This window comes from Copadichromis virginalis, linkage group LG7 (genome assembly GCF_057382275.1).
Source record: "Copadichromis virginalis isolate Kocher_CV1m ecotype Utaka linkage group LG7, C_Virginalis_male_GT1.1, whole genome shotgun sequence".
Classification (NCBI taxonomy): Eukaryota; Metazoa; Chordata; class Actinopteri; order Cichliformes; family Cichlidae; genus Copadichromis; species Copadichromis virginalis.
The window spans coordinates 27,486,168-27,501,559 of record NC_140624.1 but is presented as its reverse complement, the minus strand read 5'-3'; the positions used below and the strand labels follow the sequence as shown (position 1 = coordinate 27,501,559).

Here is a 15,392-nt window from a genome sequence, read left to right as displayed (position 1 = left end):
AAAAATAGAAAATCAGGAAGGGGGCAAACACTGTAGTTATGAACTGCGGCTTGAATGACAGGGACATAGAACCTCACAGTTTTAATTATTGTAATTATTATATTAATTTTTGGTGATAAAAAATTAAAATGTTTAGCTGAAGCCTGTGACTGTTCTCAAACTAATGAAAAATGTGGAACCACATTTCTAAATGAAAATCACTGGAGGCAGACAATTGGAAAGCAGTAGAGTAAATCCTGGTTTAATATTTTCAAAATCGCTGGGATTTCTGTCATCCAAAAAACAAATATTGAAATTATAAATTGACTGGCTCTTATATAGCACTTTTCTACTCCCTCTGAGCACTCAAAGTGCTTTACACATTTGCCTCATTCAACCACACAAGCATTTTTTTTTCTATGCAAGTGCTTTCTATCTAACATTCATACTCTGATAGATGCATCAGAGAGTAACTTAAGGTAGGTTTCTCACCCAAGGATATTTGGCATGGAGACTGAAGCAGACAGGGATTGAACCACCAATCTTCCCATTAGTAGGTGACCTGCTGTTCTTCCTGTGCTACAGCCCTCCCAAAAGATTAACATTATATTAAAAGAAAGAAAATGTAGGTATAACGTTCAATAAAGACACCCTTTATAAAAATGTAAAGTTCTCTAGTTATTGCATTGACGAACTTGGATGACGGTGCTATCCACCTGCCCGCCCAGCAGAGTGACGATAATGCCCTATCAGCCTTTCATACCTGAGGGGTAGAAACCATTTTCACTCACATTCACATTCGTTTCTATACCAAAGCTGCAACCAATTCCAACAAATTGTCCCATTCAAACTTACCTGTGTTGTAGAAGACAGTGGAGTGGATGGTGCAGTTCTCAAACACTGTTTCAGAGGACCTGATGTTCTCAAAGTGACAGTCTTCAAACAGAGAGTCTTTAAATTTCACTGACTTCATCTCTATATTGATGAACCTATGAGAATGGGATGGACAAAGAGCCTTTCTCAAATCAAAGCACTGACTTGTGTTCTTGAGTTCAAATTTACCTCAGGAATATAAATCCTTAGGGACAGAAGGGCAATTTCAAAATAGAACCACAGCTTTCTTGGTAAATGTTACATATCAACACGTCAGTACCTGACTGCACCGAAACAAAATTATCTACAATCAAAAACTCCACTACAGGTATGTTTCCTTAACAGGTACTTAAACGAGGGAGAAGAAACTATTTAAGGGACTCATTTTATCAGTTTCTGTTTAAGCTGAATAACTAAATAACTAAGTGGAATAACTAAAGCAGAGTTTTGTCTCCAGAGGGTCCCTGCATACAGGGTAGTGTTTCTGAAGTTTCAGGAAGTAAGAAGTAAGCATACATTTTATGTGCCTAGTTTTTTAAGTGTGTTGTTTGTAGGTGACAACAATTTAGAAACTGCTGGAAAAGAGTTTTTAAAGGGATGAAATGATGACCATAAAGTCAATTTTTGAAGAAGACAATATTCACATAGGGTGTAGGTATGGTTTCAAGCAGCACTGTAAATACATAATGCACCATACTAACGTTGAATTTTCCTGCCTAACCCTAACCCAAATCCATGAGCATCACAGCAAAATTTATTCTAGTTTGCATTTCATCTGTTCCTGTTTCAGGTAGGTCATGACCAGTCGTTCCTCAAGCTTAGCTGTTGGCAGATTTCTCATATTTGAATCAGTAGAAGATAATGATTTAATTAGAACTTGGCTATATATAAGTTTTAAAGGATGCTATATAAAGGATGTTCAATAATCTACAAGAACACAAGTACAGGTGAGAATACAGATTGAGAAATGGAAAACATGGACTCTCACTTCTATTGCTATCAGCACAGAATCAGAATGGACAGTGGGCATAAATCCAAAACTGACACAAGTTGAAGCATGCAAAAGCATGTTGGAGTGAAAATGGTGGAACAATCTTCATGGCAATACAATGTATGGAAAAAGAAGCCCTGTTATAATCATGTGGTTCATGTCAAACTGAAAGTTAAACCTGATTCTGTGCATTTTATTCTAAAAGAGCATAGAAGTTTGTAAAATATATAACAAAATATACATTATATCTGTACTTAAAACTTGAAGATGCATTCCCTTATTTGAGAATGCTAAGGTTCAGCTGTGAATGGTACCTGCACAAGTGTAGAGCTCTAGCTCTAACCCCTATGTTAAAATACCCAGAGTTAGAGTATTAAGTATAGGTGAATATTGGTTTGCTGTTGTTGTTGTTTGTTTTTTAATATATATTTGGTAATACGAACAAATTGCAGCGATATGTTTTGGCAACAGCTGTATTTGAAGCTTTAGCTCAACTCTGAAGACAGATAAAAACAGCCGATGCCTGTGGATGTCCTTTTTAATAACTTGTCCTTCAGAGTCAGAGGTACAGCCCAAATCACAAATTGCCCTTAATTTAACCAAAATACATTACATCTCAATCCCTGTCCATTCCAAGCTATTTTTATTCAGTCAAATACCAACTCACCCTTTTTAGTTTTCACCTGTAGGAACTATTTTATGACAAACTGAGCCAGGAATCACACGGTACAGCAAGGGTTCTGTGGTTCTTTAGGCTTATGCCAAGAAAGCATACCAGTAACAAGCCAGAAAAAATTCAAGACTAAATCATATTCTTATATTTATCGCTGTGCAGGAGGATATTAATACTTATCTATCTAAATTATTGTAGGGTCTTTACCTTACAATAATAAAGCACTTTGAGGCAACTGTTGTTGTGATTTGGTGTTTAAAAAAAATAAAATTGAACTGAATGTTATTGAATTGATTTGAAAGTGTGTCAAATAAATATCTAAACGAATCACAAGCTGACCCTCATCCTTACTAGCAGAACTAGCTATTGCCACACTGGTGCTTAAGGTATCCACTAGATGACATCTGAGTAATAAATGGTGCAGCCAGTAGCATCACTGGTGCAAATGTTAGCTGAAATGGCTGTGTGGCACCCAGAGCAAGCATGGGTTTAAGCACCTAGAGTCGCTGCAGGCTTTGTTGGACAAGTAGACCAAGCTGCTGCAGAGCCTGCTGTCCCGGTTGGGAATGGCAACCTCTCCACCGGTCTCCAAGGTCATAGTAGTAAAAGGTGCTTTGGTTGTTCACTTAGAGTAGAAAAGGGCTATATAAATACCAGTACATTTACCATTTTCAAAGCAGACAGGACTGTGCGTTTTTCACCCTACTGAAGGATGCTGCCAAGGTGACTGGAGCTGGGGGAGTCTGAATGAGAACAATGGCTGCTGGAGCTGATGGTGACAGATATTCATTTATATGCTTCCACTGCAGACATCAGAATAGGTGAGGATGTGGCCATCATGCTAGCTACCATGTACCCGTACCCAACCTGCAGAACAAACACCTGCCACCCCTCCCAGGCATTTCCAGAATGAGTGTACACTCAAAGAGGTTGGTCAGGTGGTCTGGGCCACCAGCTCTCCAAGGCTCAGGATGAACATACACCATCCAGTAAGAATGCAATGAGGTATATGGGGTATACACCAAATCTGAAGAAATCTCTGGAGATCTACCTTTGGCGGCCCATACCCTGGGAGGGGTGACGGGCAGTAGTAGTATATGCCAGGCATGAGTGGATTCAGGCTGTACACAGTCACTAATCCACCAGAGCCTGGTTCAGAACCTGAGCTATGGTGGAGTTATTGTGTGTGGATTTTAAGCATGCACATAATAATTTTCACAGTTGTCCCATAGTGCCGGTGAAAATTAAATAGAGGGCCAAAACAGAATCAAGGCCGCAAATAGTTCCTGCCTTGCGCAGCTGCTGATTTTGTAAATAGACTGGCTGGGGTCTACCGGTAGCGTCTCCTTTCAGGCCAGGATAGACGAATGTCACCGAGCAGTGACTAAGTTTGTGGTAAAAGGCTTGCACCCATTTGCCACAGCAGATGCCCCCGATTTTCGGTAAGTGAATGTGTTTAATTGTAGGCAGGGACATTACTGGATATTCTTGTGTAATTGCTACAGAATAATTTATGTTATACGTTGTTATTGCTACAGAAGAATGTTTATTTTATTATTTTACATTTGCAATTTTTTTTCCTGGGGACCCTGTGACACCCCATTGAAGAGCCATAGGCTGGGGGGCTGGGAGGAGGTGCTGGCCGTCAGACTGGGGTCTGGGATGCGGGGCCTCCCTGCTACTGCAGATAAGGAGGTGGTCCGCTTGCCTCCACCCCAGAGAGATGGGTTACATCTCCTGGGTCTAGGTGCGGCTTGCCCCTCTGAGGGCGGTACCTGGACCTGGGATATAGAGTATGTTTGGGGAGTGCGACTGTCTGTGCAGTGTCTATTTGTGTCTGTCTACACGTTGGGTGAGTGCCGAGTATTTGGTTGTGTATATGGGGGTAGGAATGCATGTTTGTGTCCGCGTGTGCCTGTTCGTCTGTGTCTATATGTCAGGTTGGGTCTTAGACTCAACCTCTCTGGGTACATCTCAGGCCCTCTAAAGTACGGAGGCCTATCTCCCCTCACCACACTCCCTTCAGGTGGCTGATGCCCTCAGACGTTGGTGCGTTGGTGGTTCTTGTTGACTGGGGCTGGGCGCTCATGTATGTACCGGCTCACTCCTGGTGGCCGATTGGCGGGGCCTGGCGCCTGTGACCCAGCTGGGCCCCTTCCGGGGGGTGGGGTGCCCTCAGGCCTCTGGGCCTGAAGCTCGGTCCTCTCTGGCATAGCTGGCTGCCGGCAGAGCCCGTGGGCACGCCACTGCAACCCCCTCTGGCCGTAGCTGCGGGGTGACCTCTCGTTTGGGGCTCTACTCAGCTCTTCCCAGGAGGGTGGCACGGTTCCCCCCCCCCTTTTTGGTGGTCCACCTCGGGTCCTTGTACTCTGGGGCCTCTGGATATCTGGGGCCTGGATCTCCTCCATACCTGCTTCATACCCTGGGGGACGGGGCTATGGCTCCCCTCACTCCCTAGCAGATCGTTACATGGAGAAACCTTTGGAATGTAGCTCAGGTGGCAGAGCAGGTCAGTCACTAACCAGAAGGTCGGTGGTTCGATCCCAGGCTGCCTCCTGGCTGCATGCCAAATATCCTTGGGCAAGATACTAACCCCGTGTTTGCCTACTGGTGGTGGTCAGAGGGCCCGGTGGCGCCAGTGTCCGGCAGCCTCGCCTCTGTCAGTGCGCCCCAGGGCAGCTGTGGCTACAATGTAGCTTGCCGTCACCAGTGTGTGAATGTGTGTGTGAATGGGTGAATGACTGAATGTAGTGTAAAGCGCTTTGGGGTCCTTAGGGACTGAGTAAAGCGCTATACAAATGCAGGCCATTTACCATTTATATTTTTTTACCATACAAGCATGCTGATCCACACAGGTATGCACACAGGTGTACACACGGGTGTTCACAGACGCGGACTACAGCTTTCTTGGCTGCTGCCTCAAAGCACATTGTGCGCTGTCTATCTTGCGTGCTGCACAATATCGTTTATTATTTAGTATCTACTGATATCTACTGCTAGCTAGTTTATTGTGATGGTGTTATATTTATTATGTTGCTCTTTGTTGTTTGCTTTCTCTTCTGTTTTTTTTTTCTCCATACAGGTGATCCAGGTGTTTTGTTTGGTTTTTTTTCTTTCTTCCCCCCCTTCTCACCGTCTCTTCTCCCCTTTGGTTTTCTTTCTCTCCCTCTCTTTCTTTCATTCTTTCTCCCTGTCCTATCCCCCAGTCATGTCTGTCCCGTTAGTAGCAACTGAAAATAAAATAAATACATAATTATAATAAAGGTCAATCAAATGGACCAATGTGGCAAGGCCATGATGATCCACTTGGTAAAATAAATCCGCTCGGCATCTTTCTTGGCCTTAAGACAACAATTCTGATGGCTAAAGATCCAAACGGGACACACAAAAAAAAAAAAAAAAAAAAAAAAAAAAAAAAAGAAGAGCCATAGGCTGGATCTCTTAAGATCTCACTGTTGGGTTTGTAAGGCCATGTTACTCCTAAATTTCTATCTTGTTCAAAGAGAAGATATAAAACAAAGTTCTAAGCTATTCGACCTTAGTGTTCTCCTTTTTTAAAAAGAATCAATAAAGAATCGAATCGTTAAACAGAATCGAAAATGGAATCGGAATCGTGAAAATCTTATCAATACCCATCCCTACTTTCAGGTTATTTCCTCTCATAGGAATCCTGAAAGAGATTCTGACGGACCAGAGCACATCATTCATGTTCCACACACTGAGAGAGCTTTATGAATTCCTGTGTACAGGGAGTGCAGAATTATTAGGCAAATGAGTATTTTGTCCACATCATCCTCTTCATGCATGTTGTCTTACTCCAAGCTGTATAGGCTCGAAAGCCTACTACCAATTAAGCATATTAGCTGATGTGCATCTCTGTAATGAGAAGGGGTTTGGTCTAATGACATCAACACCCTATATCAGGTGTGCATAATTATTAGGCAACGTCCTTTCCTTTGGCAAAATGGGTCAAAAGAAGGACTTGACAGGCTCAGAAAAGTCAAAAATAGTGAGATATCTTGCAGAGGGACGCAGCAGTCTCAAAATTGCAAAGCTTCTGAAGCGTGATCATCGAACAATCAAGCGTTTCATTCAAAATAGTCAACAGGGTCGCAAGAAGCGTGTGGAAAAACCAAGGCGCCAAATAACTGCCCATGAAGTGAGAAAAGTCAAGCATGCAGCTGCCAAGATGCCACTTGCCACCAGTTTGGCCATATTTCAGAGCTGCAACATCACTGGAGTGCCCAAAAGCACAAGGTGTGCAATACTCAGAGACATGGCCAAGGTAAGAAAGGCTGAAAGACGACCACCACTGAACAAGACACACAAGCTGAAACGTCAAGACTGGGCCAAGAAATATCTCAAGACTGGTTTTTCTAAGGTTTTATGGACTGATGAAATGAGAGTGAGTCTTGATGGGCCAGATGGATGGGCCCGTGGCTGGATTGGTAAAGGGCAGAGAGCTCCAGTCCGACTCAGACGCCAGCAAGGTGGAGGTGGAGTACTGGTTTGGGCTGGTATCATCAAAGATGAGCTTGTGGGGCCTTTTCGGGTTGAGGATGGAGTCAAGCTCAACTCCCAGTCCTACTGCCAGTTTCTGGAAGACACCTTCTTCAAGCAGTGGTACAGGAAGAAGTCTGCATCCTTCAAGAAAAACATGATTTTCATGCAGGACAATGCTCCATCACACGCGTCCAAGTACTCCACAGCGTGGCTGACAAGAAAGGGTATAAAAGAAGAAAAACTAATGACATGGCCACCTTGTTCACCTGATCTGAACCCCATTGAGAACCTGTGGTCCATCATCAAATGTGAGATTTACAAGGAGGGAAAACAGTACACCTCTCTGAACAGTGTCTGGGAGGCTGTGGTTGCTGCCGCACGCAATGTTGATGGTGAACAGATCAAAACACTGACAGAATCCATGGATGGCAGGCTTTTGAGTGTCCTTGCAAAGAAAGGTGGCTATATTGGTCGCTGATTTGTTTTTGTTTTGTTTTTGAATGTCAGAAATGTATATTTGTGAATGTGGAGATGTTATATTGGTTTTACTGGTAAAAATAAATAATTGAAATGGGTATATATTTGTTTTTTGCTAAGTTGCCTAATAATTATGCACAGTAATAGTCACCTGCACACACAGATATCCCCCTAAAATAGCTAAAACTAAAAACAAACTAAAAACTACTTCCACAAACATTCAGCTTTGATATTAATGAGTTTTTTGGGTTCATTGAGAACATGGTTGTTGTTCAATAATAAAATTATCCCTCAAAAATACAACTTGCCTAATAATTCTGCACTCCCTGTATTATGTCGATTCTGACCAGTGGATATCACCCCTAGACAGATGGCCTGTTGAAGCAGCTGAATAAGACTCTAAAACCCACAATTCATAAGTTCATTAGTGATGATGAACACTACTAGGACCATTGATTGTATTGGTGATTGGATCTTCTGTTGCTTGCAGTGCAGAAGGTACTCCAGGCCTCCAATTCCATTTCCCTGTGAAAAGCTATTTGCTGGATACCACAAGATAAAGTGCTTATGTTACTCCATTACTCCACCACTAAATGATTTGCGAAGTGGCAAGGGCCCTTCAAAGTCACATGGCAAATGAATGATGAAGATTATGAGGTGATGCCAACTGACAGGGCAGGAGCAAGGCAAATTTATTATCCCAATCATGGAGACTGGTGAAGACTGTCTAACATTTAAGGGCTACTGGTAGATTCCCTTGTCTCTAGAGTTTGCTTTTACCTATACCTAAGTACTTTTATCTAAAATTCACACACTTGCACTCCGATGGATGAATCAGGGGAAGCTCGGGCTTCAGTATCTGTCCAGAAGGAAGTGAGGATAACTTCACCAAGCCTCTGATTGTTAGGTTACTGGCTCGATCACTTTAAGCACAGATGACACAGGCAGTGTCCACATGAACCGTCATGCACACAGTCTCTATGACTGGGCATGTGAATTATTTAGAATTTAGTGATTCTGATTTCCTTATCGATCACTTAACAATTTACTCCCAGGAGAAAGTAAGTTGTTGCACTACTCATTACATCACTTTGCATTTCTCCATAAAATGATCTAAAATGCATTGTCTCATATTTACCATTTAACAATATAAACTTATCAGCTACAGTCCCACACACCAACACAAATCCCTATTTTAATGAAGCTCTTTCTCTTAGACCGGACAGGACAAAAGAAACCATTCTTTCCTTAGTTCAGACAGGAGATCATCTTAGAAGAGCCACCTCGACGGGACAAGTCTCGGCTGTCCATCTGCATCTAAACGACAAAGGTCACTCTTTTGAGGATGTCAATGTTCACATTTTGGACAGAGAAGACAGTGAAAGAGGAGTGAAAGAAGCCATCTATGTCCACTGTGAACAACCATCTTTAAACAGGCGGGGGTTTACGACACCAACTGTCTGCCATCTATAATCCAGTTTTGAGATCCCTTCCCAGACGGAATAACGCCCACTCACATCCTGGGCCATTTGACCTCAGTACATCCCATGATAAGGTGGGGCCAGGTTTCACAATGGGTTCACCCAAAACCTTGGCTGATTGTGACCCACACCCGTTTTCACATCTTGATTAGGTAGAGGGTCAATAGGGGGTCCATGTCCCTGTTGGAGACACTCCCATAGGCCTTAAAATCTGGGACTCTCCACCAGTTGCTCTTAGAACTGAAGAAGCTTCTCAGATGAGAGGGGAAACAGCAGCGAATGAATATTAAATTACAGCATATTTAAGTAGATAAACCTCAAGCCAGCAGTGAATTTAAGCAGCATTAAAGCTTACTTGTCACGGATGTATTCTACTTCTTCATGGATCTGGTTCTCCAAAGGAAAGTCAAAAATCATGTTCTCCACTCGTTTTTTATGGATAACCTAGAGAGAAACAAAACAATGAAAATCTGTTTTCTGTGCTCAAATCTTGTTTGATTCATTTTTAACCCTTTAAAGCCAAGTTTATTATATTCGATATATAAGTGGTTTGCCTTCTGTGTCATCAGGGTGAATTTTTGTTGTTGTTGTTTTTACCCCCAAAAAGCTGAAATAAATGTTAAAATATATTTTGCAAAAAATACACATAGCTAAAAAAAAAAAAAAACCGCCTGATGTAGCATATATGGTACAAATTAATACATAAAACACATACACAAGATAATACATCAACCAGATTTGAAATGATACTGTATTAAGACTCTTTTATGAGTAGATGACATTACCTGGACCTTAGACACATACTCTTCATGCTGAAGGTGTTTGATCATGTCAGGGAACCACACAGACAAGCCATAAAAGCTGTAAAAAACATGAGACGCTGAATTAACAAAAGGTTAAGAATAAAAGTGACTCGTCATCATATCACTTTAGACTCTAGACTCTATTCAGTCAGTCTGCCTCTGTCAGTGCGCCCCAGGGCGGCTGTGGCTACAATGTAGCTTGCCATCACCAGTGTATGAATGTGTGTGTGAATGGGTGGATGACTGGATATGTAAAGCGCTTTGGGGTCCTTAGGGACTAGTAAAGCGCTATATAAATACAGGCCATTTACCATTTTGGATTCTGACATGTGAACTGCAATGTTGCCATATTTCATTCCCATATCTGTTGTGAGGTAATACCGTATACAATTCATGTTAGGGTAATTATTTCCTCAGTGATCTAAAAACCAGGGAGCAAATATTTAGAACAAATTCTCTGCTTCGCTGACCCACCTGTGGGTGGAGTTTCTCCTGGAGGCTGTCCTTTCTATGCCTGCTCATCAAGCTCTTGGTAGACAACTATTTAAAGATTTCCCAAATTATAACTATATTAAGAAACCGTGCAGGTAAGCTACCTGAACTCGACTCCCACAATAGTATTACATCTTTACTGTGACTCTGAATCCTGCTGCTCCTCTGAAAAAGAAAGTCTCTAGTAAGAAGTACTTGACTCCCTGGTGTAACTCTAAGATGTGCACCTTAAAGCAGATAACCATAAGCTGGAGATGAAATGGTGTATCACTTATTTATCAGATCTTCATTTAGTCTGGAAAAATGGATCGCTGCTCTTTAAAACAGCCCTAAACCTGGAAAATCTTACTATTCTCAGTAATTGTCAATAGCATAAATCTTACTAATCTTACTATTGAAGAAAAAACAACACCAGATTTTTCTTCAGCATTGTAGCCATGGTGACAAAATGTCAAAGGTCTGTTGAGCGAACCATTCCTTTAACTTCCTTGGACCTGGCGTCCACATATGTGGACATCACATTTTTGGTTGTTTAGACCAAAATACTATATTTTGCTCTACAAGGGCCTGATATCCACTTACAAGGACATCATGCTGCCACTGTTCTATTGAAATTTTAAACGAATATCCTCATATGTGGATCTCATTTTTGCCAGAAACAAAAATCTGGTAAAAATCTGGCAATTCTTTGTTTTTACATTCATCAGGTCCCAATCAGCCCAAATATCAAAGAGAATTAAAAGATGCATGCCATTGGAAGAGTTCGGATCTTAGGAGATTAACCTTAATTAGTAACAACTTAATGAATTTCTTTACAAATAACTTATTATCACACCTTTGGCAGTTTTAGCCATTTTGACCACGTGTCTCTGTCTTATCTGGGGCAAATTGTTACCCAAATCAAGTCTGGCTCTCCCAGTGATGTCCTTCGCCATCGCTTTTTTAAAAGAAGTTTGGGAGACTATTGGACCTTATATTCAAAGGCTTATGAACAGCAGCCTGACTTTAGGTGATGTACCTGTAACTTTTAAACAGGCAGTGGTCCAGCTTCTGCTGAAACGCCGTGGCCTGGATGCCTCTTTGTTGTATAATTTCAGAACTATTTCAAAGCTTCCCTTTGTTCCTAAAATTTTGGAAACGTAGTGTCTTCACAGCTGCAGACTTTTTTAAACAGTCAAAAAAAAAAAATTGCAGTATTTCAATCAGGTTTTAAAGCACTTCACACCACAGAGTCTGCACTTTTAAGAGTTTTTAATGATATTTTACTAACTGCTGACTCTGGGAATTCCGTGTTATTTGTGCTTTTGAATCTCACAGCAGCTTTTGATGCTGTAGATCACAACATTTTAATTTCTCGCGTAGAACATCATGTTGGAATTAGAGGCACAGCCTTGGAGTGGTTCAGGTCATATCTGTTTGACAGAAGTTTCTCAGTCTCACTTGGTAAATTTTATTCATCCTCTGCCCCCCTCCCATGTGGTGTACCTCAAGGATCCATCCTCGGGCCCCTTCTTTTTAGCATTTATTTACTTCCTTTTGGCCATATTATTAAAAACAAACAAACATAAAGTGTCATTTTATTGTTATGCAGATGACTGTCAGATTTATCTACCCCTGAAACTGTCATGGTCCCCGTGTCTCTCTGGCTGGCTCACACTGGCTACAGGTTTTGTTTTTGTTTTTCTCTTCCTCTCTGCCTCTCCCTCGCTCCTCTCTGCCTGGGCAGAGCTCGTTACAGGCTCTCGCGCTTGGCCCACACACCTGCGTGATTGTCACCACTTGCTGCTGATCTGGCTGATTTCCCCAGCTACTATTTAAGGCAGTGGCACAGAGCAGTTCGCCGTTGGAACGTTGAATCTCCTGAATATCCCCCTCCTGGACCAGATTACGGACCCTTCCTGTGTGTGGTGGTGTGAGTGAAGATTTGGGAGCCAGTGTGGTTGATGAGGAGTGAGTGTGAGGATTACCCCCTCTCCCTGGAGCCCTGGACCCCCCTCCCAATTCACTGTACATATATATAGCACTCAGGTGTTCCCCGTTGTTAATAAACTGATTTCTTTTGACTGTCTTCAAAAAACTCTGTCTGCTTGTAAGTCTGTCCGGTAGCCATGACAGAAACATAATGACCCTCACTCCCTCAGGCCTATTTTAGAATGCCTCAGAGCATGGTTGGCTCTGAATTTTTTTTTAATTTTAATGAAAAGAAGACAGGTCATTATATTTGGGCCGAGTGGCCCTGGTGTCCCACCACCTGATTTGGGTCCTCTTACATCCTGTGTCAAACCAATTGTCAGCAACCTTGGAGTAAAAATTGACACAGCTCTTAAAATGGACAAACAGATAGGTAGAGTGGTGAGAAATGGCTTTTTTCAGCTGAGGCAGCTCTCTAAAGTCAAACCTATTATCTCTTTTTGTGACTTAGAGTTTTACATGCATTTGTGACCACTCACCACTTGATTATTGTAATACACTTTATATTGGTATTGATCAGGCTTCACTATCCCACTTGCAAATGGTCCAGAATGCTGCTGCTCGCCTGCTGACAGGTACACACAAACACGAGCACATTAGCCCTGTTCTTGCCTCTTTACACTGGTTTCCTGTCCATTTTAAAATTCATTTAAAATTTTTATTGTTTGCTTTTAAAGTTTTGAATGGCCTGGCTCCTACTTACCTGTCAGACCTTCTACACCTATACACTCCACAAATGTCTCTCAGATCAACTGACCAGCCACTCCTTGCTGTCCCCATGTCGAGACTGAAACACCAGGGGGACTGAGCTTTCCCATATGGAAAAGATATATATAAATCTTATAAAGTTTGTATCTGTCTTGTGTGAAACTTGTATGAAAAGCATACAAGAGTGAAAACAGATATAAGATCCCTTCAAAAATTATATGAATGAAACTTGTATGTTTTGGATACTTCCTAAAACAATATATGAAAGTAATGAGAAAGTGGCCACTTTCATGAGTAAATCATATAAGCCTTATATGATTCACTATATGAAGTAGGCCAAATCTGATGCAAGTCTTTTATAAGTTTTTTTCTATTTCTTTTCCACATGGGTTCGCTGTTGTGGCCCGAAATTAAGGAATAAGTTGTCCCTCCATATTTGGCTGGCCCCAACACTTGAAATCTTCAAATCACTTTTAAAAACACACCTTTTTTCTAAGGTTTTTAAGGAGAAGAACCACAGTCAGCTTGTAGTCAGTTTTAGTCAGCTTTTGGTTGCTCTTAGTCTTTTTTTACTTTGTTAGTTTTATTTATTGTATATTTTATTGTCTATTTTACTCCTGTTTTAATATTTACTGATTTATTTTATCCCTTTTTTAATTTATGTATTTATTTTATTGTTATTTAACTTTCTTTGTCTGTTTAATGTATGGTTTTTAACTTTTATCTGTTTTTCTTTTACTGGAAAGCACTTTGGTCAGCCATGTTGTTTTTAAAGTGCTCTATAAATAAAGTTGGATTGGATTGGAAATAAGAATTTAACCATTAGAAAACATGTTTTTCATGAGTTTCTTCTTCATTCACCTTTTTCCACTTACTATGCATCTATACACCACTGCTTTCATTATGCATAAATTATTATTCATCTCTAGCTGTCATCCACAGTGTGCCTTTTATCCTGTCTTCCTCCCCTCAGCCCAACCAGTTGTGGCAGATGGCTGCCCGCCTGGTTCTGACTAAGGTTTCTTCCTGTTGAAGGGAATTTTCCCTCCCCACTGTTGTCAAGTGCTTGCTCAAAGGGGGTTGTGTGATAGTTGGAGTTTTCTCCCTTTTATTTTTAGGTCTTTACCGTACAATATAAAGTGCTTTGAGGCAACTGTTGTTGTGATTTGGCAGCATATAAATAAAATTGAATCAAAAGTTGAATTGAAATTGGGAACTTACCTGAAAGCCATGCAGAACCAGATGACAGCCATGAAGAGTGTAGCAAATCTCAGCTCTGCAGAAAGGAGAGATGCCACGTTCCTCAACACCTGGTTTACATATACAAACACAGAATGAGCCTAGAACCATGCAGTTTTTATTTATTACCACTGACTGCTTTGTTTCCAAAGCAAGGAAGTTTTCCCTCACATGACCTAATTGCTTTATAAGTGGCGACTGAAGACAAGGAATGTGGAGCTTGTTTTCAGCACCACTTGCTTTTCCACATTTTTGTTAACCCATTTCCACTTTTTCAAAAAAGAAAATTTTGATGATCAAACGCAGTCGGATGAGCATGTATCTTGCATGGCTGAGAGTGGACAGCCTGAGTTCGAGTATGACCCGAAATCTTTTAAAAAAAAATTCCATCTGGGATTAATACAATTTCTCTGATTCTGATTGCTGGAAACCCAAACAAAGCACGTAATAAGAGGCTCTAATGTAATCGTCCTGTTAATGTTGGTGGCGCCAGTTACACAATGGACCCAGAGCCAACAGTGCACGGGCAGGAATGCATTTCCGACACCTAACCTTTACCCACTCTTCCTCCAACAATGCCCAGGGCCCAACCAGGTTTTGGTGGTGCAGGATCTGCACGCATACAAGCCAACCACAGCCTCATGTACACCCTGAACCCACTCCTCGGCCACACACACCTGTAGCTCATTTACTCTGGTCTGAATCAGTTAATGAGTTTGTAAACTTGTAGCTTTTGTCTTGGTTTGTTTCGTTTTCACACAACAAAAAATCCAATTGAACTCCAAATAAGCCAAAATCCATAATTACAAACCACACACTAATGTTCAGTAAACTCATTGGCCTGATGTGTTTGGGGAAAGAGAAACAAAAGTAAGTACAGGAAGAAAGTGCAGTGTTTTGTACTGCTGAACACAGAGAATTTATAGTTATTTCATGGCTAGCTGCTAGCCCGTAGAGACACAACTATAGTTCCCGCATTGAGAATACAAAGCATACAGCAGGATGTTTTTTTAGCTCAAACCTGCAACACACATGATAGTTGGCTCGGATCGGGGTCAGCACATTAAACAAACTGCTCTGGAGGGTTTTTTTTTTAACCGTACCGAGACCAGCCTATCCAAAGGATCTCGGTGTGGTTATTTTGGTCCACACTGTATTTACTGTGTTTTTTTGTTTGTTTGTTTTTTTTGTTTTGGTTTGTT

General features: G+C 41.4%; 1 protein-coding gene across 1 annotated transcript in view; it reads right to left on the bottom strand.

Moving 5' to 3' along the window:
- Positions 1 to 15,392, bottom strand: part of LOC146705193 (synaptic vesicle glycoprotein 2B-like) — a 45,748-nt gene that overhangs the window by 8,957 nt on the left and 21,399 nt on the right. Inside the window, exons 10-13 of the mRNA XM_085462783.1 lie at positions 14,173 to 14,261; positions 9,763 to 9,838; positions 9,333 to 9,421; positions 835 to 968 (exon numbers count right to left, since the gene is read on the bottom strand). Of these exons, the coding sequence (XP_085318909.1) occupies positions 835 to 968; positions 9,333 to 9,421; positions 9,763 to 9,838; positions 14,173 to 14,261 (388 nt within the window). The remainder of the gene's footprint in view (positions 1 to 834; positions 969 to 9,332; positions 9,422 to 9,762; positions 9,839 to 14,172; positions 14,262 to 15,392) is intronic.